Source organism: Hemiscyllium ocellatum, chromosome 45, assembly GCF_020745735.1.
Source record: "Hemiscyllium ocellatum isolate sHemOce1 chromosome 45, sHemOce1.pat.X.cur, whole genome shotgun sequence".
NCBI lineage: Eukaryota > Metazoa > Chordata > Chondrichthyes > Orectolobiformes > Hemiscylliidae > Hemiscyllium > Hemiscyllium ocellatum.
In genome coordinates, this window is record NC_083445.1 from 17,176,139 (window position 1) to 17,204,110 (window position 27,972).

Sequence of the window (27,972 nt, forward strand, 5' to 3'; positions counted from 1 at the left end):
AGTTGCCTTTTGGGGAATTTCAATACCAGGAGCCACATTTTTAAGATGAAAGGGGCGAGATTTGGAAAAGACATGAGGGGCAAATATTTTACACAGAGGGTGGTTCACATGTGGGATGAACTTCCAGAGAAGTTACAACATTTAAAAGACATTTGGATAAGTATATGAACAGGAAAGGTTTAGAGGGATATGGGCCTGGAGCAGGCAGGTGGGAATCATTTAGCTTGGGATTATACTTGGCATGGACTGGTTGGACTGAACGGTCTCTTTCTGTGCTGTATGACTCTGTGGCTTCATGAGCTGGATTTAATTGGGGCAGAAAGGCAGGAGATGGGTTGGAAATTTAAATATTTTGGTGAGGCCTTTCTTTTTGCAGATTTAATGATGGACAGGATGTCCTGGACCTTGGGAAGCCAGGTAGCTGGAGGGAGGCCAGGCCAACTCCAGGGAGATGATAATGTGTGCCTTTGCAGCACAGCATGTGGGTCAAGAAGGCTAAATACCCTTTTCCTTCCCTCATTGACCAATCAACCATGATTGAGTGGCCCCCAATCTAACCGACCCTCTCCCAATACAAAGACCCCGTGATTAGACTGGGTATCTGACAATCGAGGATTGGACACCACCACCCACCCATCCCCCAACCTCCCCAGCCCCCCAGCCCTTTTCCTCCCGTGTGTGTTTAATGGCATTTCTATTGGTAAGGCCCACCTCCTGTTCTGGAACAGGAGGCTAAATAGGGCCTGCCTTATTGAGAGTCTGTCTGTCAATGTTAAACCAAACTCTGTGATTACTGGTGCATTTCATAAGCTCCTTACATCTTTCCAACACTGGATAATGGAATATTCACAATCTGATGTAGATAGAGCAACACTAAAAAAAACGATGGGCTAGGATAAGGCCTTTACTTTATCATTCCTGCTACTAGGTTTAGTCACCGTACTCCCCACCAGCAGCTGCAGTATAAATGATCTGGAAGAGACGATGTAAAAACATTCTCATTTTTAAACTCATCCATACATCATAATCACTGTCGTAAGACCAGCAGAGTGCATGACAAATGGTGCACACTACTACCGTCGTGTGGACGGAGTCAGTGAGTGCTGCTGGTAGTAGTTTGGGCCTTTGTCCTGGTTTGAGTTATTGTTGTCAATGTACCCAATTACAGTGAAAAGTTTTGTTTTGCGAGCAGTGCAGGCAGACCATAGCAAACAAGGGCACATAGAGTGCTTGGACAGAACGAGGCACACAAGGTTACAACTACACAAGAGGCGTATAACGCGAGACCAACATTAGATCTGAAGATAGAGAGGTCCATTCAGCTGTCTAATAACAGCAGGGAAAAAGCTGCTCTTGAACCTGTTGGTGTGTGTGTGTGTGTGTTCAAACTGACGGAAGAGGTTGTAGGAGAGCATTACCAGGGTGGGAGGGGTCTTTAATAATGTTGGCAGCCTTTCCCTGGCAACAGGAAGTGTAGATAGAGCACATGAATGGGAAGTTGGCTTCTGTGATGGTCTGGACTGTGTACACAACTCTGTAGTTTCTATAGGATGATGTTTTCTGTAGGTTGGTGTTTTCTTTAGGATGACGTTTTCTGCAGGATGTTTTTTTTCCGTAGGGCAGTGTTTTCTATAGGATGATGTTTTCTATAGGATGATGTTTTCTGTAGGATAGTGTTTTCTACAGGATGATATTTTCTGTAGGATGATGTTTTCTACAGGATGATATTTTCTATAGGATGGTGTTTTCAATAGGATGATGTTTTCTGTAGGGTGGTGTTTTCTACAGGATGGTGTTTTCTGTAGGATGGTGTTTTCTACAGGATGATGTTTTCTATAGGATGATATTTTCTGTAGGGTGGTGTTTTCTATAGGATGATATTTTCTATGGGATGATATGTTTTGTAGGATAGTGTTTTCTATAGGATGATGTTTTCTGTAGGGTGGTGTTTTCTATAGGATGGTGTTTTCTGTAGGATGGTGTTTTCTATAGGATGATGTTTTCTACCGGATGATGTTTTCTATAGGATTGTGTTTTTTGTAGGGTGGTGTTTTCTGTAGGATGGTGCTTTCTGTAGGATGATGTTTTCTAGAGGATGATGTTTTCTATAGGATGATGATTTTAGTAGGGTGGTGTTTTCTGTAGGATGGTGTTTTCTACAGGATGATGTTTTCTGTAGGGTGGTGTTTTCTGTAGGATGGTGTTTTCTACAGGAAGATGTTTTCAATAGAATGATGTTTTCTGTAGGGTGGTGTTTTCTGTAGGATTATGTTTTCTATAGGATGATGTTTTCTATAGGATAATGTTTTCTGTAGGATGGTGTTTTCTATAGGACGATGTTTTCTATAGGATGGTGTTTTCTATAGGATAATGTTTTCTGTAGGATGTGTTGTTGCTGTGTGCTGTTGGAACTGCACCCATGCAAGTGAGCAGCGACTAATTCCTCAGCCTCCTGACCTATGCTTTTCAGCACAAATTAAGAGGATGATCTTGAGTGGATATTAACCCAGAAACAATAGGATGATGATTTCTGTAGGGTGGTGTTTTCTATAGGGTGGTGTTTTCTGTAGGATGATGGTTTCTGCAGAATGATGTTTTCTGTAGGATAGTGTTTTCTATAAGATGATATTTTCTATAGGGTGGTGTTTTCTGTAGGATGGTGGTTTCTACAGGATGATGTTTTCTGTAAGATGGTGTTTTCTATAGGATGATGTTTTCTGTAGGATGGTGTTTTCTACAGGATGATGTGTTCTATAGGATGATGTTTTCTGTAGGGTGGTGTTTTCTATAGGATGATGTTTTCTGTAGGATGGTGTTTTCTACCAGATGATGTTTTCTATAGGGTGGTGTTTTCTATGGGATGATGTTTTCTATAGGATGATGTTTTCTATAGGATAATGTTTTATATAGGATAATGTTTTCAATAGGATGGTGTTTTCTATAGGACGATGTTTTCTGTAGGATGGTGTTTTCTGTAGGATGGTGTTTTCTATAGGATGATGTTTTCTGTAGGATGTTTTCTATAGGATGGTGTTTTCTATAGGATAATGTTTTCTGTAGGATGGTGTTGTTGCTGTGTGCTGTTGGAACTGCACCCGTGCAAGTGAGCAGCGACTAATTCCTCAGCCTCCTGACCTATGCTTTTCAGCACAACTGAGGAGGATGATCTTAAGTGGAGATTAACCCAGAAACAATAGGGAAACACCAGGGATAAGGAGGACACTTGCTCGAACAAGAAAATCTTACCTTTGCAATATGGCCGTCCAGTTGTACAATTGTTGACGCTCAGGCATAAGAAAAACCCTTCATCACACTTACACATTGGGCTCCCATGGTTTTGCTTTGCAGTTGAACCATGGGGACATGCATGCGGAGAATACGACCGTGCAGCTGAAAAAGATGCAACACCAAAACCCATTGGAATGCTGTCTGCCAACATAACCAGAGCCCGAAAAATGTTCTGTCATGGTTTAGACAAGGTGTTTTCCCCAGGATGGGACAGTCTGACAGCTAGGAGGCATAGCTTTAAAGTGAAAGGAGAAAGATTTAAAAGGGACCTAAGGGGCAACTTTTTCACACAGAGGGTGGTGTGTGTATGGAATGAGCTGCCAGAGGAAGTGGCGAAGGCTGGTACAATTACAGCATTTAAAAGGCACCTGGATGGGTATATGAAGGGGAAGAGTTTAGAAGGATATGGGTCAGGTGCTGGCAAGTGGAACTAGATTAGGTTGGGATATCTGGTCAGCAGGGACGAGTTGGACTGAAGGGTCTGTGTCTGTGCTGTACATCTCTATGACTCTATGACCCCTTTAGCCCTGAGAACTATATCTAACTCCTTGTTAAGAAGCTCAAAAAGCTCAGTGCAGACTAGCAGCTTGATTGGCATTGCACTCATCCCTCTAATCATCACCCCACTGATGCTCAGTAACAGCAGTGTGTACCCCCTACACTACAGCAACTCACCAAGACTCATTCAGCAGCATTTTCCAAACCCACAAGCTCTGTCATTGAGAAGGACAAGGGCAGCATGGGATCTACCCACCATTTGCAAGTTCCCACTTGCCATCCTGACTTGGAAGCACATCGCCGTTCCTTCAGTGTCACTGGGTCAAATTTCTGGAATTCCCTCCCTAACAGCACTGTGGGGGTTGCTATATCAACCATTACAGTGGATCAAGAAAGCGACTCCTTAGCGCCCTCTCTGGATAAGAAATGAATGCTGGCCCAGCTCCCACCAACAAATAGGTTATAAATCATGAGTAGATCGAACATGGGGTTTGACAGGTGGCCCATATGCTCGACAATGCTGGAGAGAAACGAAAGGTCGAAGAAAGGTCTCCAGTTTGCAAGACATGGGCAGTCAAGTCGGAGTTTTGGAACTGACCCCAGAAAGCAAAACAAAATTAAAAACCAGTAAAATATGCAAATGACAACCAAGTGGCCTGCCATGTTGCAGATAGAACTCCAAATGTAGTTGAACTCTGATTTCCCTCCGCACATGCTGGAACTAATGGCCTGTTTCTACACTGTAGAGAGTCCATGATTCTATCATGGCAAATTCATGTTTCAAGAGGACTGTAAAGTTTTGCTCAGTGTTGACTCATCCATAACTTGTGGGTGGTGTTGAAACTATTTTTGTTCTGTCGCGTGCTAGCCCCACAGTTATTGCCCATCCCTACTTGCCCAGGAAAAAGTGAGGGTGAGCTGCTTTTGTGAACTGTCAGGTGTGTCAGGACACCCACAGTGTTATTAAGAAAGGGGTTCCCAGTCCACAACACGGAACCACGGGTGGCACGGTGGCACAGTGGTTAGCACTGCTGCCTCACAGCGCCAGGGACCTGGGTTCAATTCCCGCCTCAGGCGACTGACTGTGTGGAGTTTGCACATTCTCCCCGTGTCTGCGTGGGTTTCCTCCGGGTGCTCTGGTTTCCTCCCACAGTCCAAAGATGTGCGGGTCAGGTGAATTGGCCATGCTAAATTGCCCGTAGTGTTAGGTAAGGGGTATATGTAGGGGTATCGGTGGGTTGCGCTTCGGCGGGTCGGTGTGGACTTGTTGGGCCGAAGGGCCTGTTTCCACACTGTAAGTAATCTAAAACAATTGGGAGATTCTCGAGTTTTAATACACACAGGCAGGCAAAACTTCTGTCGATTTTAATAACTAGCTTTTTTTTCCTGGAAAGGTTCATTGTCTGTCACAGAAACTGAACTGGACTCACCAAACAGCGGCTACAAGAGGCTGGGAATCCTGCAGCGAGGAACTCACCTCCTGACTCCCCAAGACCTGTCCACCATCGACAAGGCACAAGGCAGCAGTGAGATGGAATACTCCTCACTTGCCTGGTTGGGTGCAGCTCCAACAACACTCAAGAAGCCCGACACCATCCAGGACAAAGCAGCCCCTGCCTGATTAGCATTACATGAACAGCCTTCAATACCATTCCCATTTTCACCAAATGCACAGTAGCAGCAGCAGTGTGTACCATTGGCAAGATGCATGGCATCTCACCGAGGCTGCTTGGACAGCAACTCCTATACCAGTGACCACTTCCATCTCGAAGGATAAGGGCAACAGATATAGGGGAACACCACCCCCTGCAAGTTCCCCTCCAAGCCACTCACCATCCTGACTTGGAATCGTATCACCATTCCTCCAGTGTTGCTGGGTCAAAATTCTGGAATCCCCTCCCTGAGGACATCATGGGGGGCTTGGGGGCGGGGGAGGGGGGGGAGTGGTCCCTTCACCAAATGGAGTGCAGTGGTTCAAGAAGGTGGCTCACCACCACATTCTCAAGGGTGACTAGGGTCAGGCAATAAATGTTGGCTCACTCAGCGATGCCCGCATCCTGTGAATGACTATCCACCCCCATCTATAACTTCTCTTCCCCATGATCAACAATCCGATGAATGAATAAAGACAACGCAGCTTGGGGGGTGGTATCTTGCTGACCCAAGGGTCTCTCACTGCCTGCCATGAGAGTACATTGGAAGGATTTGTAGGTCAATATTCCCCTACGTGGCTGTCGTTTTTTTTAAGAACACACCTTTCCTGGCATGGGATTTGAATCCAGAGGCTCAGGCTCAGAGACAGAGACATTACACACTGTGCTACAAGACCACCTCATGCGTTTATAGACTCCATCTCCCAGGCCCGCTGTTAAGGAAAGGCCGCCAGCATTCTCAAAGATCCATCCCATCCTGGTAATGTTATTCTACAACCTCTACCATCGGGGAGAAGGTACAGAAGCCTGAACACAAGCACTAGCTGGTTTCGAAAAAGTTTCTACCCAACTGTTGTTCGATTACTAAACGGACTCAAACTCTGAACATTTGCCTGTACCTATTTTTTTTTGTTTTTGCCGCTGTTTACCTTTTATTTACTTATCTATGCTACTTAAGATTAGATTACTTACAGTGTGGAAACAGGCCCTTCGGCCCAACAAGTCCACACTGACCCGCATACCACCCAGACCCATACTCCTACATTTACCCCTTCACCTAACACTACAGGCAATTTAGCATAGCCAATTCACCTAACCCGCACATCTTTGGATTGTGGGAGGAAACCAGAGCACCCGGAGGAAACCCACACAGACACGGGGAGAATGTGCAAACTCCACACAGAGAGTCGCCTGAGGTGGGAATTGAACCCAGGTCTCTAGCACTGTGAGGCAGCAGTGCTAACCACTGTGCCACCGTGCCGCCCAAACTCTGTGATCTGCCTGTATTGCTTGCAAGACAAAGCTTTTTACTGTGCCTCGGTACACGTGACAATAAAGTAAATTAAGTTCTATTCAATTTATTGCACACCCCTCATTGTCCTTGAGAAAGTGATGACTTCAATCTGCTGTGGTCCATCAAGGCACATTTTGACAATAGAGGGGAGTTAAGGGTGAACCAATTGCTATGGGTGTGGAATCACATGTTAACCAGACCAGGTGGACTGGTGCATTTCTTCCTTAAGGAGGCCTTGATGAACAAGATATCATTTTTTTTCCCCTCTTTAACAATTTAGTTGTTTATGGTTACCTTTGCAGTTATTAACAGAATTTAAGTTTCCCCTCGTGTTATGGGTGGGATTTGAACCCACGTTTCCCAATTATCAGGCATCTGTTGCTTTGCCTGTTAGTTTGACCTCACCACATATCCTCTTGGTGTGATTGGCTCACTCAAGAGTGAGCGAGGGTCACTCCTCTCCAGAAATGCATCTCAGCCCCTGTTTGTTGGACTGGATGGCGTCACTGAGCTGTTGGACTGGGTGAGGCATCACAGTCAGGTCCCACTCTGAACTATTTAGCATCTTCCCACCAGGCAAAGCACTTAAGACCAAAACATTGAATGTTTTCAAGGAGGAGTCAGATATAGGGGGGTTACAGTTGGCAGGACAGCTGGTTTTGCAATGCAGAGTGATGACAACAGTGTGGGTTCAATTCCTGCACAAGCTGAGGTTACCATGAAGGACTCTCCTTCTTAGCCTCTCCCCTCACCCTGAGGCGTGCTGACCCTCAGGTTAAACCACCACCAGTCATCTCTGTCTAATGAGAGAGGAGGCCCAGGGTCTGGTAAGACTATGACAACCTTATCTTACCTTTTTAGAAACAGTCTTTAAAACTAAAGAGATCAAAGGGTGTGGGGAGAGACCAGGAACTGGAATGGATGATCATATTGAATGGTGAAGCAAGCTGGAAGGACTGAATGGCCTCCTCCTGTTTCTGGTTCTATATTTTTCCCACCAGTAGGTGTCACTGTCTCACAGTGGGTGATGAGAGCCCTCCCTGGTCTAACTCAAACAATTGCCTCAAGCACTTTCTCTCAAGCAGCTCCACACAGACCCTGATGGGCACAACTCTGGTTTGCTTCCGTGTTCGTGTATTAGCAACTAGTTAGGGAGCTAACAAGTCTACCATAGCTAACTAAGAACCTAACCTCTGCAACACACAGGCAAATTGACCAATCTCCCATGCTGTCAACTGCAACTACTCTGTTCTGCTACTTTTACTGTGCATTTGTCAAATTCTTCTGCAACTTTCAACCTGTACAAACTGGATGTGGCACATGAAAACTTGAGTTTATCATGTCGTCGTAACATTCTTAACCTTGTGAACACTGTCATTCCGTGATGATCAGGAAAACATTTTCAATAATTTGGGAACGGGCTGAAAACTTCATTGCCAAAGATGGTAGTCAAGTCAGTGTGGTCTTTTGTCTCACTGTATATCGTGTTAAAATATTACAAATGATGCTTTCCCACTTTTTACTGTTTATATCGATGGTGTGCACATCCACACTTGCTAAAGTTAGAAGTTGGCTTTATAAATGTGCTATCTTCCATGAGAACTGGAGGGTATTTCCCCTGTCTTTGTAGTAAAGCAATTAACATACACCCACTCATTCTCACGCAATCTTTTAATATCAGTATTCAACCACATTGATTCATATTAGACCTTCACTATTCTGGTTTACATATTCTGCTCTTCAAAGTTACTGCTACTATGGCTGTGCAATTTCCATGCATGTTAGTTGGGGTTTTCCACGTTTGTGCTTACTAACCTATCATTTCTCAATAATCTGAATGAATGGGCAGGAAACTATGGCCTGAGGTGACAGTACTGAAATACCTGGCCAACATCCTCAGCAACCTTCTCCTTTCTCTTTCTTTCTCACTGTCACACTCACACAAAAACACACACACACTCACACACGCACATAAACTCTTGTACTGTCTCACTTATTCTCAGACATGCACACACACTTGCATTATCTCACATACACACTCCCACACCCTCTTGTACTGTCTCATTCTCTCAAACACATACACTCTTGCACTGTCTCACGTACACACACACCAAGCATTCACACTGTCTCACTCACTCACTCACACACAGTTGTAGTGTGTCACATACACACACACACACTCGCATGGTTTCACGTGTATACTCATACTAGCACTCAGGTACAGACACACATATTCACATACATACACTCTCGCATTTTCTCATAAGCTTGCACACTACCCTGTCATCCATGCTAGTACACATTATCATACTGTCTCTCTCTCTCTCTCTCTCTCTGTCTCTCACACACACACATACTCACACATTGTCCCTCTCTCTCACACACACACGCACATACTCACACTCTCTCACACACACAAAATCACACTGTCTCTCTCTCACACACATGCATACTCACACTCTCTCTCTCTCTCACACACACGTACTACTCATACACTGTCCCTCTCTCCCTCACACACACAAACACACACACAAACACACACACACATACTCTCACACTCTCTCTCACACACACATACTCACTCACACACACTCTCTCTCTCACGCACACATACTCACACACACTCTCACACACACACACACACACACTCTCTCTCTCTCTCTCTCACACACACACACACACACACACACATACACACCCACACACACACACTGTCCCTCTCTCACTCTCCACCCCACCACCACCCTGGCCTTTGCACTTAGAGAGCGTCCCCAAGCAACCGATGTTTGACAGAGTGGTTTTGGACCTGTCGCTACTCAGTGCAGAAAATGTGGCGTCTTGTCTGGTACACAGCAGGATCCCACAGATAACAATGACTGGAAAGCCTGTGCATGTGATGTGTTGGTTCAAGAGATTAATTTTAAAAAAAACAACTTAGCCAGGATTCCCCCTGTGACCTTGGATAGAGTGCCGTGGATGCGATTATAACCACCCCAGGATAGCAGGTAAGGTGTTCGGCTTAATGACTGTCTTCAAAGGGACAGCATTCCCTTAGTGCTGCACTAGTGTGTGAGCACAAAGTGCATGTGCAGGGAGGCACGGTGGTGCAGTGGTTAGCACTGCTGCCTCACGGTGCCAGGGACCTGAATTCAATTCCACCCTCGGATGACTGTCTGTGTGGAGTTTGCACATTCTCCCTGTGTCTGTGTGGGTTTCCTCCTGATGCTCCAGTTTCCTCCCACAATCCAAAGTTAGGCGGATTGGCCATGCTAAATTGCCCATAGTGTGGGTTAGCCTTGGGAAATGTAGGATTCCAGGGATAGCATGAGAGGATGCTCTTTAGAGGGCCAGTGCAGACCCGATGGACCAAATGGCCTCAGCCTGCGCTGCAGGGATTCTATGATTCTAACTCAGTTTCTGTAGCAGCAGGTGAATCCGCCCACAACCCACGATTGCAACAAACCGGTCTGGCTTTGATGTTAAACCTGCAGGTTAGTTCATGCCTTGTTTTGGTGACAGTGGTTGGATAATATCGTCCCCAACTCAGATATGTCTGTGGTTTAGATTAGATTAGACTTACAGTGTGGAAACAGGCCCTTCGGCCCAACAAGTCCACACCGACCCGCCGAAGCGCAACCCACCCATACCCCTACATTTACCCCTTACCTAACACTACGGGCAATTTAGCATGGCCAATTCACCTGACCCGCACATCTTTGGACTGTGGGAGGAAACCGGAGCACCCGGAGGAAACCCACGCAGACACGGGGAGAACGTGCAAACTCCACACAGTCAGTCGCCTGAGTCGGGAATTGAACCCGGGTCTACAGGCGCTGTGAGGCAGCAGTGCTAACCACTGTGCCACCGTGCCGCCCATAGTTGTGGAGAATAAGACCATAAAACATAGAATTTATAGTCACAGTACAGTGTCATGGATTTTATTTATTTCACACAGATGGGCAAAAAGATGAAATCTCAGCAACTGCACATTCGCGATGATTCATCTTGATAGCTGCAGCATTGGAGAGCTCCAAAGGGTACGATATCGAATCTGTCGTTACCTGATGACAGGAGACATGTTATGACTGTTACCTGCTCCTCTGAGCTAGGCAAGCAATGAAAGGCAGATACAAACAGCACTCAATAACAAAATTAGTGCAACATTTAAAAGGCATTTATATGGACACATCAACAGGCAGGGAACAGAAGGGTATAGACCATGTACACACAGGCAGTTGGGCTTGTTTTAGAAAGGCATCATGGATAGCTCAGACATGGTGGGCTGAAGGGCCTGTTCCTGTGCTGTACTGTTCTATGTTCTATCAAATAGATATAGTTTTAGGGCTGAAGAGTATGGGGGTGAAAGTGGGATTGAGTTGGATGCTCAGCCATGATCATATTGAATGGCGGAGCAGGCTCGAAGGGCTGAATGGCCTCCTCCCTGTTGCTGTTTTCTATGTTTGATGTGAGGGTTGCTTGCTATTGTCAGTGCCTGTGTGCCAGTGATGGTTCCCTTACCTTCCACACCACACTGTCCATTCCTGCTTGTACCTCCTGGAGCACATGGAGTTGGGATAGATGAACACCAAGCCACAAGAGTGCAGAGGAACAACGCTGGAAAAAGAGAGAGAGAGGGAGAGCGTTTGTTAGAATAGGATACTTGAACCAGCCTTAATCAGAAGGTTAACTTGGCACTGGGGAAACCTCGAGGCAGTATGTATAGCCTGTGACACATTGCAACCGCTCATCAGTTGAAGCACATAAGTACTGCAGGGTTTTTCCACATGGGAAGCTCCTTCAGCCCTTATTCCGATTCCTATCCCATCCCAGCATGGCCGCTGCTAAAGTCTACATCCGCAGATCATCCCTGATGAGAGAGATTACCAAATTGGAGATAGCCCCAGTCTGGGACCTGAATTTTTTTGCCTAGAAAAAGAGTGGTCATGAAAGGGCTTTTGACGAGGGCAGAGACATGGAGAAACGAGGACCTACGATGATAACGACTGACAAATCCAAAAAGGACTTCAAGAGGAACTACTTTGAATGTGTTTCATATGTCAATATTGGGTTGGCGGAGGTGAATAGTCCAGGGGTATCTAATGGGAATCTTGCAAAGTTTATTGCAAAGAGGCTGGAAGAATGCATTGATTAAGGTAAGATGAATTAAGGTTAGTGAAACATCCGCTTTCTCTGATCATGTTACAGGAAGAAACTTTCCTGTAAGGGTGTAGGTGCCTTTCCCAAGTCTGGTATGTTGATCACTGTAGGAAAATGCATGTGACTCCTTTGTACAAATCCAAGAGTTTAACTCGAGATGATAAGGATAGGGTCAACATTTGCTTTGTGACTCGGAACAGATTGCCTTTCTCTACAGCACGCATGTGTGTCCTGCTGTGTGATGGGGGTCACAGGTTTGCATTAGACTTCCTGCTGGTGTGTTTAGAACGTGCTCTGGGTGTCTGTGACTGGGGAGAATGTAACTCATGCTGCGGAAAGGCTTCTACTCAGTGCAGTACCACTGACCACCCTTTGGTGTTTTGTGGTGGGTGAACGTGCTGGGAGCTGCTGCAGATCTGAGCTGTATTCAGTTGCAACTGCTGAGCGACTGTACTGAGCTCATTTTCACAGTCTGAACCCAGTTCTGACATTTTAACATCGCTGCATCCTAGTCTCAATCCCCAGCAGTCAGCAGACATCAGCCAGACTCGCCAATTGCAAAGCTCGTATAGAATCCCTACAATTTGGGAAGAGGCCATTTGACCCACCCATAGACATCCCACCCCATCCCTCCACCCATGGCAAATCCACCTAACCTGTATATCTTTGGACTGTGGGAGGAAACCCACACAGACACAGAGAGAATATGCAAACTCCACACAGACAGTCACCCAAGGGTGGAATTGAACCAGGGTCCCTGGTGCTGTGAGGCAGTGGTGCTAACCGCTGTCCAAGTGGAAGATACTTGGATAACTAGTCACATTGAATGAAGATAATAGCATGCATTTACATAGTGCCTTTAATGTTGTTTGATTACCCCGATGTTCCAGAGAAGCATTATTAGACAAATGTTGACATTGAATCACATGAGGGGATATCAAGGTGGATGTCAGTAAGAGGGGTTATTCAGTTATTCTCAGCAGTGGGTTGGTTTGTAATGTAGAGTGATGCCAACAGTGTTGGGTTCAATTCCCATGCCAGCTGAGGTTACCATGAAGGATTCTCCTTCCTGTAATCCTACAAACTCTACAGTGTGGAAACAGGCCCTTCAGCCCAACAAGTCCACACCGACCCTCCAAAGACTAACTCTCAACCTCTCCCCTCAGGTGACCCTCAGGCTAAACCACCACAGGTTATTTCTCTCTGTCTGATGAGAGAGCAGCCCTGCGGTCTGCTAGGATTCTGACAACTCTACCCCTCAGACAGGTTTTTAATCAACAAGGGAATCGAGGGTTATAAAGAATAGGCAGGGAATAGAATTATCAGGATGTGTAGGTGTTGGGCTGGAGTGACAAAGTTAGAAATCACATGACACCAGGTTATAGTCCAACAGGTTTATGAGGGAGTACAAACTTTCAGAGTGCCACTCCTTGGTGGAGTAGGATGATAGGCCACAGAACTTACACAAAAGTGTCATACAATTGATGTGATATATAAACAAACCTAGATTGCTGTTATGCCTTTCATCTTTTAGAATGGGTTGAAGGTTTCGATTCATTGATATGTAAATCACAGAACTTAGAGTCATAGAGTCATAGAGTCATAGAGATGTACAGAATGGAAACAGACTCTTTGGTACAACTCATCCATGCTGACCAGATATCCCAACCCAATCTAGTCCCACCTGCCAGCACCTGACCCATATCCCTCCAAACCCAACCAAATGCCTCTTAAACGTTGCAATTGTACCAGCCTCCACCACATCCTCTGGCAGCTCATTCCATACACGTACCATCCTCTGCGTGAAAATGTTGCCCCTTAGATCTCTTTTATATCTTTCCCTTCTCACCCTAAACCCATGTCCTCTAGTTCTGGACTCCCCAACCCCAGGGAAAAGACTTTGTCTATTTATCCTATCCATGCCCCTCATAATTTTGTAAAGCTCTAAAAGGTCACCCCTTAGCCTCCGACGCTCCAGGGAAAACAGCCCCAGCCTGTTCAGCCTCTCCCTGTAGCTCAGATCCTCCAACCCTGGCAATATCCTTGTAAATCTTTTCTGAATCATTTCAAGGAAGGAGACCAGAATTGCACGCAATGTTCCAACAGTGGCCTAACCAATGTCCTGTACAGCCGCAACACGACCTTCCAACTCCTGTACTCAATATTCTGACCAATAAAGGAAAGCATACCAAATGCCTTCTTCACAATCTATCTAACTGCGACTCCACTTTCAAGGAGCTATGAACCTGCACTCCAAGGTCTCTTTGTTCAGCAACAGTCTCTAGGACCTTACCATTAAGTGTATAAGTCCTGCTAAGATTTGCTTTCCCAAAATGCAGCACCTCGCATTTATCTGAATTAAACTCCATCTGCCACTTCTCCGCCCATTGGCCCATCTGGTCCAGATCCTGTTGTAATCTGAGGTAACCCTCTTCGCTGTCCACTACACCTCCAATTTTGGTGTCATCTGCAAACTTACTAACTGTACCTCTTAAGCTCTCATCCAAATCATTTATATAAATGGCAAAACACAGAGGGCCCAGCACCAATCCTTGTGGCACTCCACTGATCACATGCCTCCAGTCTGAAATTCTTTCATGTCACATTCCCAAGGTGTCTTAAGATTTTATAAAATAGGTTAATATCTCAGCTCAGACAAAGGTGTGAGGTTAGAATGTGTCTGTACACTTACACACAAGCACAAATACACACACACTCTTACATACTCACACACTCACACAGACCCTCTCTCTCAGACACATACACACCCCGCATTCACACCCATGTGCACACCCTCTCACAGGGTGATACTCCATCACACTTATGCACACACTCTATCAAGCACGTACGTGCATGCACACACACACACACTGTCTCTCCCTCTCTCCCACACACACAGTCTCACACTCCCACATGCACAAACACACACACACTCTCTCCCTCTCTCACTCTCTCACACACACACACACACACACACACACACACACACACACTCTCTCTCTGTCTCTTTCTCTCTCTCTCTCTCTCTCCCTCACATGCCTATGCAAGTCATTGGGATGAATTTGCATTTGCGGAATTGTATTTTGTTCAAAAAGTGCACAGTCTGTGGGCAGTCAATATTGTTTATAATCTAGTCAACATTTTATAAATTCCTACTTTGGAAATAGAACCAGCCTGACTCCAGATGGAATACGTACAGACTCTAACCTCACACCTTTAATACATTTTCTGAGTTGTCACCTTTTTTTAATAAAACGTTAAGTTGTCTCGTAAATGTGACTTGAAAGGAGTTCTGAAACTTACATAATAATGAACCAAAACCTGCAACCAATTCTAAAAGATGAAAAAAAACACACAACACCAGGTTAGAGTCCAACAGGTTTATTTGGAAGCACTAGTATTGAGGCGCTATCTCTTCATCAGCTGGTTGTCAAACAGCAACATAAGACATAACATAAGACACGGAATTTATAACAAAAGGCTTACAGTGTCACAGAGCTGTAATGATATGTTAAACAAATTTAGATTAAATCTTTCATCTTTTGAAATGGGACATGCTAGTTTCGGTTCTTTATTATGTAAATCCCAGAAGTCCTTTTAAGTTACATTCTCAAGATAACTTCACCTTTATTGTTAGACACAGACAGACCTCACACCTTAAAGCATTGTCTGAACTGAGATGGCACCTATTGTTATAAATGCTAGAGATATCTTGATAATTAATATAAAGGATGTTCTGGGATTTACGTATCAAAGGACATAAACCAGCACATCCCATTCTAAAAGAAGAAAGATTGAGTCTAAAATTGTTAAATGTATCATGACATCTCCATGACACTGTACTGTGACTATAAATTCTATGTTTTATGGTCTTATTCTCCACAACTATGGGCGGCACGGTGGCACAGTGGTTAGCACTGCTGCCTCACAGCGCCTGTAGACCCGGGTTCAATTCCCGACTCAGGCGACTGACTGTGTGGAGTTTGCATGTTCTCCCTGTGTCTGCGTGGGTTTCCTCCGGGTGCTCCGGTTTCCTCCCACAGTCCAAAGATGTGCGGGTCAGGTGAATTGGTGAAGCAAAATTGTCCGTAGTGTTAGGTAAGGGGTAAATGTACGGGTATGGGTGGGTTGCGCTTCGGCGGGTCGGTGTGGACTTGTTGGGCCGAAGGGCCTGTTTCCACACTGTAAGTCTAATCTAAAAAAAAAGTCTAATCTAAAAAACTACCTGATGAAGGAGCAGCGAGATTATCAGATCAGCCAATGAAGGGCTGACTGGCCTATTTTCACTCCTATGTCCTATGATCAAACATGGAATTGTAATGTATTAGATTAGATTACTTACAGTGTGGAAACAGGCCTTTCGGCCCAACAAGTCCACACCGACCCGCCGAAGCACAACCCACCCAGACCCATTCCCCTACATTTACCCCTTCACCTAACACTACGGGCAATTTAGCATGGTCAATTCACCTGACCTGCACATCTTTGGACTGTGGGAGGAAACTGGAGCACCCGGAGGAAACCCACGCAGAATGTGCAAACTCCACACAGTCAGTCGCCTGAGGTGGGAATTGAACCCGGGTCTCTGGCACTGTGAGGCAGCAGTGCTAACCACTGTGCCACCGTGCCACCCACAAATGTGTAACTTGATGTAACTTGGATACCAGCAGTCACGTACAAAAGACTGTGAACAGTGTGCCCTGGGAGAGACGGACTAATAAAGTACAGTACGGTATAGACTGTGTGTATCTATCAATAAAGCATCGATATGGGGGAAGCATGAAAGCCACAGGAATATAAGCATCTCTCTGACGTTGCAGTCAGCCACACCAGTTCATGCCAGAGTCACAAAGCCCTGATCACAGGTGGAGATTTTTTAAGGAACTCCTTAAAGTAAGTGGAGAGCCAAGCAGAGGGGATTAAGGCAAAATCTCCCGTTTGCTCTCTAATATATTCAGACACGTTTCTTTCACTTGGGGAGTTGACACTCACTGAACTCGGTCATACTATGGACGCACCTAATTTGGCTATGAAGTCCCAGAGTGGGCCTGGAACAAGGGGAACCTGTGCTACAGTCAAGTCAATGGTCTTACCAGACCGTAGGGTTCCCTCTCACTGGAGAGAGAGGACTGGTGGTGGTTTAACCTGGTCTAAGATTGCTGGTTGCTCTATGCTTTGAAGGCAAGTTTTGGTTCTGTTTCGGCGTGCACTTGCTGTGCCTTTGTGCGTGGCACGGTGGCGCAGTGGTTAGCACTGCTGCCTCACAGTGCCAGAGACCTGCGTTCAATTCCTGCCTCAGGCGACTGACTGTGTGGAGTTTGCACGTTCTCCCCGTGTCTGCGTGGGTTTGCTCCGGGTGCTCCGGTTTCCTCCCACAGTCCAAAAATGTACAGGTTAGGTGAATTGGCCATGCTAAATTGCCCGTAGTGTTAGGTGTAGGGGTATGGGTGGGTTGTGCTTCGATGGGTCGGTGTGGACTTGTTGGGCCGAAGGGCCTGTTTCCACACTGTAAATAATCTAATCTAATCTAAACTTAGTATACACAAGACGGTTACAATTCTGCCAGTCAATGTGCCATTGTTTTGTCAGTGTACTAGAAACTATCTGTGCCAAATAGATGGCTGTGATTATATCAGCTCTCTCTCTGAATGCAGTGCGTGGGACAAATATTGATCAAAAGTGGCAAGAATTCAGAAAGTGTTGAATCGGAATTATTTTGAAGATCAGAAATACAATACTTAAATACAAATACCTTACATTCAGAACCAATTGCTCAGGGGAAGCTGGATTATACTATGGTCACTGGACTAATAACCCAGAATCTTGGGCTAATGGGGGCACGGTTTGGAATCCCACCTTGGCAGGTGGTGACATTTAAATTCAATAAATAAAAAGCTAGTCTCATGATGATCGAAGTAAAAAACCTATCTCGTTCACTAATGTCCTTCAGGGAAGGAAATCTGCCATCCTTACCTGGTCTGGCCTACATGTGACAGCAGACCCACAGCAACGTTAGCTATCCTCTAAGCAACTGGAGGTGGGCAATAGATGCCAGCCTACCCACAATCCCTTGAATGAATAAAAAGGCTAACAATAATGTATCTACAGTCACTCATACGCGAATTAGAATAAGGTTTGATTGCCACAAGTACAGGAGAATGGAGAAAAGTGGGCATAGTTGCCATTTTTAGCGGCATTTAAGGTAGAAGGACATTGAGGTACCAAATATTAGGTATAAACTAAAAATAAAGAAATAAAAGGAAAGGTTCAGCATTACAGTCCGAAAGTTCTAAAGCAGGGAGCCTGTTCTGGGCTTCCTCTTGAGACCAGGAGTGCACTTGAGGTAAGTAAAGAGAACAAAAACAATTAAAAGAGCAAGAAGAAAAGAAATGGACAGAGTGGACAAGCTCCAGCTGAGAAACTCTACTCTGCCGCCATCTTGACGGGGTGAGATTAGATTAGCTGTCCAATACTCAGAGATGAGAGGGAATCTTGTTCCAGAGTCATGTGTTTATTACCATCATAAACAGAGCAATTAATCAAGGGGTAAAGTTAACATGCAACATACTGATTCTTACAAGACTCTGTAGATCTTAGCTTCAAATTCCCTGGGCAATTTCTGGAAGGCACTGCCTGGGAGGAAGTTTCAATCAAGGGGTTCAGGAGGGGCATTGGATGGTGACTTGGATAGAAGCAAGGGGTAGGATGACAGGGGAAAAGTCAGAGCTTGGCACTTAACCAGGACCTTCCTTCAGAGAGTCTGCTTCTGCACAATCCTATGAATGCTCTCCTTTCACTGATGCTCCTGCCAAACTTACTTCCCCTTGGGGCCAGTTACTTAATATATTCTGCAACTCTGAGCTATTGTATGAGAACAATAGCAGAAAGGTACAAAGTAGGGAGGATGACCTAACAGGATGAGGTGTTCCCTCACCCACTCTATCCTCTGGGGGACGGTGGGAATGTGTGTTCCATTATTGGAGTGAGGAAGGGTAGTGCAGGCTTGCTCTCTGGGCCTCTGGATCTGCTCTGGAGTTTACCTCGCTCCATTAGGCCTCATCACAAAAACGGATGACAGCGAAGGCTGTGGCCCAATGGGAAACCAGGAGGATGATGGGTGGGGAGTGGTGTCAGAGGGGATGAGAGTTTTTGGGGCCCATACTGGAGGTGGTATGGAGGCCGAATGGGAGGTGGTAAGACTGATAGTGTCAGAGAGAGAGATTGGGAGAGGAAGAACATAGAACAGAGAACATTACAGCGCTGTACAGGCCCTTCGGCCCTTGATGTTGTGCTGATCTGTGAAACTAAAGAAACTTCTGAGGAAAGCTAGAATGGTCAATCTCAAACTTGCTGTGAGATCCCACGAAATGTCCAATTTAATTGCACATTTGTATTTTATCTGCAGGTTTTACTGCTTTTCTCACATCTTTCTGCTATTGAAAAGCTTGACCTGCAGTCAAATTAGTTCTTTTGTTGTTATGGCTGTTTTTCCTCAGTATCAACATTCAAATGTCCATGAATGGACCTGGGAGCTATCGGAATAGAAGGGGGTTCGGTGAATCCTCTGCATTCCCCTTCTAATCAGTGGGGAAACAACAGGAACCAGTTGTGTTGGGGCCAGTTCAAATGGTAACTACGGGCCCCTTGATGTGGCAGAGTGGCTCAGTGGTTAGCACTGCTGCCTCACAGCGCCAGAGATCCGGGTTCAATTCCCGCCTCAGGAGACTGACTGTGGGGCGTTTGCACATTCTCCCCATGTCTGTGTGGGTTTCCTCCCACAGTCCAAAAGTGTGCAGGTTAGGTGAATTGGCCATGCCATAGTGTTAGGTGAAGGGATAAATGTAGGGGAATGGGTCTGGGTGGGTTGTGCTTCGACGGGTCGGTGTGGACTTGTTAGGCTAAAAGGCCAGTTTCCATACTGTAAGTAATCTAATCTAATCAATAGATGGGGAACACCACCCCCTGCAAGTTCCCCTCTGAGCCACTCACCATCCTGACTCGGACTGAACTCTCAGCAGGTTCTGCAGCGAAAGATCAGAGTTAATGTTTCAGATCCAGAACTGGTGAAGTTTTGAGGCGTTAACTCTGATTTCTCTCCACAAATACTATCAGGCCAGCTGAGATTTTCCAGCAATTTCAGTCTTTGAGGTTTCAAAACATTTCAGCTACCTAATTGTGATTAACATAGAAAGGTGTGAGAGAGCTAAAGTGAGAGCCTGCAGGGTTGTGTTGAAGTGGTGATGGTCTGATGATATTATCATGGGATTGTTAATCCAGCCAGCCAGGTAACGTTCTGGGGACCTGGGTTCAAATCCCATCACATGACAAATGGCGGAATTTGAATTCTAAGGAAAATCTGGAATTCAGAGTCTAATGACGACCATGAATTGATTGTTCAGAAAATCCCACCTCAAGCCCTTTCGGGAAGAAAGCTACCCAAATTGAGATTGGGGAATAAATATTTGCTGACCCAGCCACTAACACCTACATCTTGTGAAATGAATGAAAATAAACTTTGTCGGCAAATATTTTTGTCTTCCCTTCTCCATTTGGGCATTACTTGAATGCGGTTGCTGATGACTTTGATTTGATAGTCACTTGTTCCATGTGGTAATGGATGCTGAGTGTAACCCAAGCTTCATAATGACGAAAGGAAGCAATGACTGTAGCCCCATTATCAGACCCACATGCACCTAATACAAGCTCGCAAAATCCCAACCAGCACTGAGTCTTCAGCATATCTTCAGACTCCTACTGTACAAAATATTGAGTGTTGGAAGATTCCCTCAAATTTAATTCTGCTAGATTTCCATGATGTAACAGCTCAGAGTGAAAGGTCACCACTACATTGACAATAAATGATCAAATTCACATTTTTTGGGTCTGAGGGCTAGGGGATTCAACCCCCTGCCTCAGGACTTGAGCCTAAATCCTAGGGTAGCCCTTTCAGTGCAGTACTGTCAGAAGGCGGCACAGTGGTTAGCACTGCTGCCTCACAGCGCCATAGACCCGGGTTCAGTTCCCGCCTCAGGTGACTGTCTGTGTGGAGTTTGCACGTTCTCCCCGTGTCTGCGTGGGTTTCCTCCGGGTGCTCCGGTTTCCTCCCACAGTCCAAAGATGTGCGGGTCAGGTGAATTGGCCATGCTAAATTGCCCGTAGTGTTAGGTAAGGGGTAAATGTAGGGGTATGGGTGGGTTGTGCTTTGGCGGGTCGGTGTGGACTTGTTGGGCCGAAGGGCCTGTTTCCACACTGTAAGTAATCTAATCTAAAGCCCAGTTTTTGGAATAAGTGTTAAAGCTCCTCTCATGTCAATGTAGAAAATTAAACTGGGTTTCACGATTCCCATAGGAATGAAAGGATGCCATTCGGTCCCTCAAACCTGTTCTGCCATTCAATGGAATTCTTTTACTTTATTCACTCACAGGATGCGAGTGTTGCTGGCTAGGCAGCACTTATTATCCAGAGGGCAGTTATGACTCAACATTAAAAACAAAGAATATTTACAGCCCAGGAACAGGCCCTTCAGCCCTCCAGGCCTGTGCCGGTCCAAGCCATTGCTGTGGGTCTGGAGCCACTTGCAGGCCAGACCAGGTAAGGATGGCAGTTTCATAGATTCCCTACAGTGTGGAAAACAGTGGCTCAACAAGTCCACATTAAATCTCTGAAGAGTGAGTAACCCACCCAGACCCATTCCCCCACCCTATTACTCTACACTTCCCTCTGACTAATTCACCTAACCTACACATCCCTGAACGCTATGGGCAATTTAGCACAGCCAATTTACCCTAACCTGCACATCTTTGGACTGTGGGAGGAAACCCACACAGGCACAGGGAGAATGCGCAAACTCCACACAGAGAGTTACCCAAAGCTGGGATTGAACCAAGTGCTGTGAGGCAGCAGTGCTAACCACTGAGCCACTGTGCCCTCCATCAGGTTTCCTTCCCTAAAGGGCGTTAGTGAACCTTTTTCACATTGATGAAAATGTATCATCATTAGCTGCTTAAGTGTCAATTTTTAATTAAGTGAATTCAAATTCCACCCTCTGCCATGGTGGGATTCAAACCCAGGTCCCCAGAACCTTGCCTGGGTCTCTGGATTAACATTGCAGCGATAATCCCACTAGGCCATCACCTCCCTCCAAATCAAGGCTGATCTGTGGCCTATGGTCAGGGGTAAATGTAGGGGTACGGATGGGTTGCGCTTCGGTGGGTCGGTGTGGACTTATTGGGCCGAAGTTTCCACACTGTAAGTAATCTAATCTAATCTAATCTAACACCAGAGTCTGTGCTATTTCTCCTTCAAACGACACCTCAATAACAGGTTATGGTATTGTTGCCTGTGGGAACTTGCTGTACACAAACTGGCAGCAGTATTTCCTACCCTTCACAGCAGTGGCTCCATGTCGAACAATGCTTTGAATTGTTCGGTACGTTCTCAGATCGTGAAAAAGCGCTGGGTAAGCTCTCTTTCTTTCACATAAAAGCATGCCCCTTCTTGTTGAGTTATTCAGACAGTCGGGCAGTGATGAATTGTGATCGCAAAGGGCTTAGAAATAGAAAACAATGGGTTCGCAGTGTTGATGGATCAGACACTCACTGAGCACTGACTTGTCACTTCCACCACACAATGGGTTCTGGAATGCTGTTGGGTGAGTCAGACACTCAGCAATGGGTTGTGATTTCTGAAGGGGGTCTGTCGATTGTACAGTGGTGCAGATTTGCTCTATCGCAGCATACACCAGGAATATGAGACACCCAGTCTTTCCCTGTTGCACCACATCTGAACAAAATGGTTCATATCAGGATCAAGGTTTACAAGAATGAGAGCTTAAAATACCATTGGGAACCGCTGATAAAGCAAACCATGAAACAATACGCATACCACTGCTGCTGTATAATCTTGTTTTATATGTACAATCAGATAAGGTTCTGTGTGAGAGTTCTCTACTTCTGCACAAATCCATCTGCTTGTTCTGTGGAATGAAATTCTAATGTGCTATAGAGCTATTGGTTTGCTTTATCTGGATTTGTCAAGGTTATATGGTCTGAGCTCTGCCGCGGGGGATGAAGGACAGAAATTAAACAATTAATGATAGAGCCTGGGTAGTGTTGTAGAACAGAAATACCTGGGAGTTCAGGCACATAATTCTTTGAAATTTGCAACATATTGGACGGGGCGGTTAAGAAGGCGTTTAGCGAGGTAGGAGTTTCATGGTGAATGGCAGGGCCTGAAAGAGTGTAGTGGAACAGAGGGATCTTGAAGTTCAGGTACACGGTCTCTGAAAGTGAAGCCACAGGTAGACAGGGCAGTGAAGGCAGCTTTTGGCACACTGGCCTTCATCAGTCAGGGCATTGAGTATAGAAGTTAGAGGTTATGTTACAGTTGTACAGGACTTTGGTGAGACTGCACTTGGAGTATTGTGTTCAGTTTTGCTCACCTTGTTATTGGAAGGATGTTATTAAACTGGAATGAGTGCAGAAGAAATTAATAAGGATGTTGCCTGGACTCAAGGATCTGAGTTATAGGGAGAGGTTGGACAAGCTAGGACTTCTTTCCTTAGAGCAAAAGAGACTGAGGGGGGGATCTCATAGAGGTGTGTAAGACCATGAGGGGCATGGATAGGGTGAGTGCACTCAGTCTTTTCCCCAGGGTTGGGGAATCGAGGACTAGAGGGTATCAGTTTAAGGTTAGAGGGGAAAGAATAAAAGGGAAACTGAGGGGCAACGTTTTTCCACAGAGGGTGGCGCGTATGGAATGAGCTGCCAGTGGAAGTGGTTGAAGCGGGTACATTAACAACATTTAAAAGGCATTCGGAAAATACATAGATAGGAAAGGATTAGAAGGATATGGGCCAAGTGCAGGGAAATGGGCTTAGCGGTGATGGCCATTTTGGTCAGTGTGGACCAGTATGGGCCAAAGGGCCTGTCCCTGTGCTGGAGGACTCTATGACTCTATGCTTGCCTTCATTGATCAGACCTTTGAGTATAGGAGTTGGGACGTCAGGGTGATGTTAGTGAGGCCTCTTCTGGATTACTGTGTCCAGTTCTGGTCACCCTGGCATAGGAAGGATATTATTAAACTGGAGAGGATTCGGCAAAGATTTACCAGAATGTTGCTGGAAATGAAAGATTGAGATTTAAAGGTGAACTGGAAAGGCTGGAACTTATTTGACTGAAGTGTAAGAGGTTGAGGTATGACCTTATAAACTCATGAGGGGTATAGATAAGGGGGATGAGGCAGGTTTTATTTTCCTAGTCCATTCTTAAGGTGAGAGGAGAAAGATTTAAAAAGGACACGAGGGTCAACTACTTTTACACAGAGAGTGGTTCACATGTACAATTATAACATTTAAAAGACATTTGGATAAGTACATGAATAGGAGACATTTGGAAGGATATGGACCAAGCACAGGTGGATGGGAGGAGATTAGTTTGGAATTATGGTCAGAATGGACTGTTTGGATTTAAGGGTCTGTCTCTATGACTCACTGACTCTTTAACAAACTAATGGAGCCAGACATTTATTAAAGTTGCACAAAATCATTGACTCACTGAGGACCTCTGCACAGCAATTTGCTCGTTGCCCTATAGGGGGCATCTAGGAGCTTAGAGCACAGGACACTTGACTGTGTATCTCAAACAGATTCACGAGGTATCAGTCAGCAGCACAATGTCTCAAGCCTCAAGGGTCTGCGAGATTAACAACATTAACGTTAAATTGGGTACAGAACATGAATAAGAGAGAGTTAAGGAAATTGGATCAAGGGAAAGAAATAAAAAGAGAGAGGAAAAAAGGGAGACATGTTTTAAAAATGTTATCGAATTACATTTGAAAACCTCCCCAACAATAATTAAAAGTAGAAAGAGGCTCCAAACTTGTAAAAGCTCTTTTGGCACCAGACTGTCATTGTGGTGACCAATTCTATTGACAGGGAACTTAAGTTGGAATGGATACATGGTTCTTTTCTGACGGGTTTAGTCCACATCGATAATTTAAACCAATTTGGAACAATTGGATAGGCCTTTCTGACAGATGCACATTGAGTTGAATGTTTTCATGTGTTGATAAACGACACATTTAACAAAGTGTTACTTATTGTGTTTGTTCTTGCATTTAATGCGCCTTTGTGGGTCAGCAAAACTGTTTTTCCCAATAACTGAACATTTCAGCATTGGATGGATGTTTAAAACTGACAGGAATGCTTTATGCTTCTGATTTTTCAGTCACGATAAGTGACTACCCTTTTTAAATCTCAACTCCTTTCATGACTTTAACTTGAAGGCTTGCATTCCTGACTTCGGCGTCAAAAGGCGTGGTGCTGGAAAAGCGCAGCAGGTCAGGCAGCATCCGAGAAACTGGAGAATCGACATTTCAGGCATAAGCCCTTCATCAGGAACGTTGGGGTGGGGAGCCCAAGGGAGCTGAGAGGTAAATAGGAGGGGGTGGGTGGGGCAGAAGGGAAGGTGACTGGGAATGTGATAGGTAGATGAAAGTGGGGAGGAGGGAAACGGTGATAGGTCAGAGCAGAGGGTGGAGCGGATAGACAGGAAGGAAGATGGACAGGTAGGCCAGATCATGAGGGGCGGTGCCGAGTTGGAGGGTTGGATCTGGGATAAGGTGAGGGGAGGGGAAATGAAGAAACCGGTGAAATCAGCGTTGATGCCCTGGGGTTGGAGGGTCCCAAGGCGGAAGATGAGGTGTTTTTCCTCCAGGTGTCGGGTGGCCCCACCATCGCCCACTCAGCTACCTACTCCCTAACCTACCCACTCCCATTTAGCTCTCAGCCCCCCTAGGACCTTTCTGCCCCCTCATTCCTGATGGAGAGCTTATGCCTGAAACGTTGACCCTCCTGCTCCTCGGATGCTGCCTGACCTGCTGTGCTTTTCCAGCACCATACTCTCGACTCTGACTCTCCAGCCTCTGCAGCTCTCCCTTTCTCCTGGTCGTTATAGCATCACTGACTTCAGCCGAGCAGCACTCTCCCTGCTTTAGCTCATTCTAACTGTCGCGCACTTCCCAGATTCCAACTCTCTCTTCTGAATGTGCTGTTTGCCTGACCCTGAGAAAAAGGCAAGAGGGTCTGTTTGACTGGGGGTGAAATCTAAAGACTGGATTTGTTTCTGGACTATACTGTTACGTGTAGGCAGAGCCCAGTGGACAGAGCGCATGACTGAAGCGAAGAAAGAAAGTTATAAATTTGGAGCAGACTTAAGTCATTCAGACTCTCAAACCTGCTCCACCATTCATAAAGTTCACTTGCGTGATATCTTTCTGTTTCGCGTTCCCCATTCCCAGTAACCACCGATAACTTTCAATTCCCTGCCTAGCTGGAATCCATTTACCTCCAGCTTAAAAATGTCCAATGACCGGCCTCCACCACCTTCTGAGGTAGAGGGTTCCAAAGTCATGCAGCTCCTCTTGGAGAGACAAAGCAATCCCCCTCAACTCTGTCCTAAAAGGAAAGTCTCTCAAATTGAAACAGAGCCCCCTTAGATCCACAGGAGGAAATGGCCTTTTCACATCCATGGGGTCAGGCTCTTGCAAGCTTCAATTAAATCACCCCACACTCTTCAAGAAATCATAAAGCAATGCACACTCTGTCTGTGAATACATGCATTCGAAAATACAGAAGTATATTGAACGAGAGCTTCCCCTTGGTTTGTTGTTCCTGTTTGCAGTTTTCAGAAAGACTTTAGCAGCAGATAAAGCAAATATTAGCAGAATAATTTGAACGTAAATTCCCCTCTCCCTTGGGTTTGGGTGGGACATTGCCCTTTTACACACTCTGCAGATATTCGGCCCACTGGGTGTTAGAAAAGGCATCAGTCGGGTGTGGAGGAACTTGACTCATGTGGTCCCAGAGATTAAAGACTTCGTCAACGTGTAGGGAGCTGTGCTCGGTCACCATAGATTCAGAGGGAAGTGGCCCAGGAGAGAGAGATTTCAACAGAGTAAAAAAATCGAGAGAGATTTTGACAGAGTCAAAATGGAGAGCGACAAATGTTGGGCGCAAAATGGTCTTGGATTGGCAAAAGAAATAACTTTTTACTTGGCCATTGCAACGATTGGAACTGGGAAGCAGATTCAGTAATGGGAAATTTGGACAGATGCTTGACGGGGAAATTCGGGAGAAAGGAACAGGGGCAGTGTGTTCATAGCATTTTCAAAGGGCCAGTAGAGACAGGCTGGGCTGAATGACATTCTCTGATGAGTACCTGAAGAGTAAAATAGAATGGGATGGAAGACCAGTGCGGTTTGTAAATCCATCAGCTTCCCAACCATCAGGATAAGTTAAGGAATTGCCGGACATCTGAGTGAAAGTAGAAAAATTGCTGGAGGAACTCTGGCAATATCTGAGGAAACAGAAAGCAGATTTAACGGTTCGGGTCCGGTCACCCTTCTTCCGAAGGGCCCAGCTAACTTCTACAGCCATGTGACAATTGGAGGTCCCAGGGTGGTTTACAGTTATCGGTGGTTATAATGTCAGATCTGAGACATCCTCATCCTCTCACAGCGAGATGACACAATAATGACCAGACATTCTCCTTCAGTGACGTCGATTGAGGGATAAACATTGACCAGGACCCCTGTGGGGGGGAGGTCTTCGACAAAACGCTATTGAATCTTCACCCCCAGCAGCACTACAAAGGCAGAGGCTTCTTCAAGTGTTTTCCCTGGCGCGTCGGAGGCTGACAGTGACCTAATAGAGGTGTATAAAATCATGAGGGACATAGAAAGGGTGAATGGACAAAGTCTTTTCTCTGGGATGGGGGAGTCCAAAGCTACAGGGCATAGGTTTAGGGTGAGAGGGGAAAGTAAAAGGGACCTAAGGGGCAACTTTTTCACACAGAGAGTGGTATGTATATGGAATGAGCTGCCAGAGGAAGTGATGGAGGCTGGTGCAGTTGCAACATTTAAAAGACATCTGGACACAAATGCTGGCAAATGGGACTAGATTAGGTTGGGATATCTTGTTGGCATGGATGGGTTGGACCGAAGGGTCTGTTTCTGTGCTGTACATCTGTAAGTGATGCTGCACTGAAATTGGGCTCAGCCTGTCACTTTAATACCTGGAGCAGG

The 27,972-nt window shown here is 45.6% G+C and overlaps 1 protein-coding gene across 4 annotated transcripts in view; it reads right to left on the reverse strand.

Annotated features, from left to right (window-relative positions):
- LOC132835998 (adhesion G protein-coupled receptor E2-like) overlaps positions 1-27,972 on the reverse strand; it is an 80,886-nt gene that overhangs the window by 41,349 nt on the left and 11,565 nt on the right. For 3 of the 4 annotated variants that reach the window (XM_060855183.1, XM_060855186.1, XM_060855185.1), the window contains exons 2-3: positions 11,251-11,346; positions 3,247-3,390 (exon numbers count right to left, since the gene is read on the reverse strand). In XM_060855183.1, the coding sequence (XP_060711166.1) occupies positions 3,247-3,390; positions 11,251-11,346 (240 nt within the window). Of the gene's footprint in view, positions 1-3,246; positions 3,391-11,250; positions 11,347-27,107; positions 27,246-27,972 lie in introns of all 4 variants that reach the window. The other variant, XM_060855184.1, reaches the window with a different exon arrangement.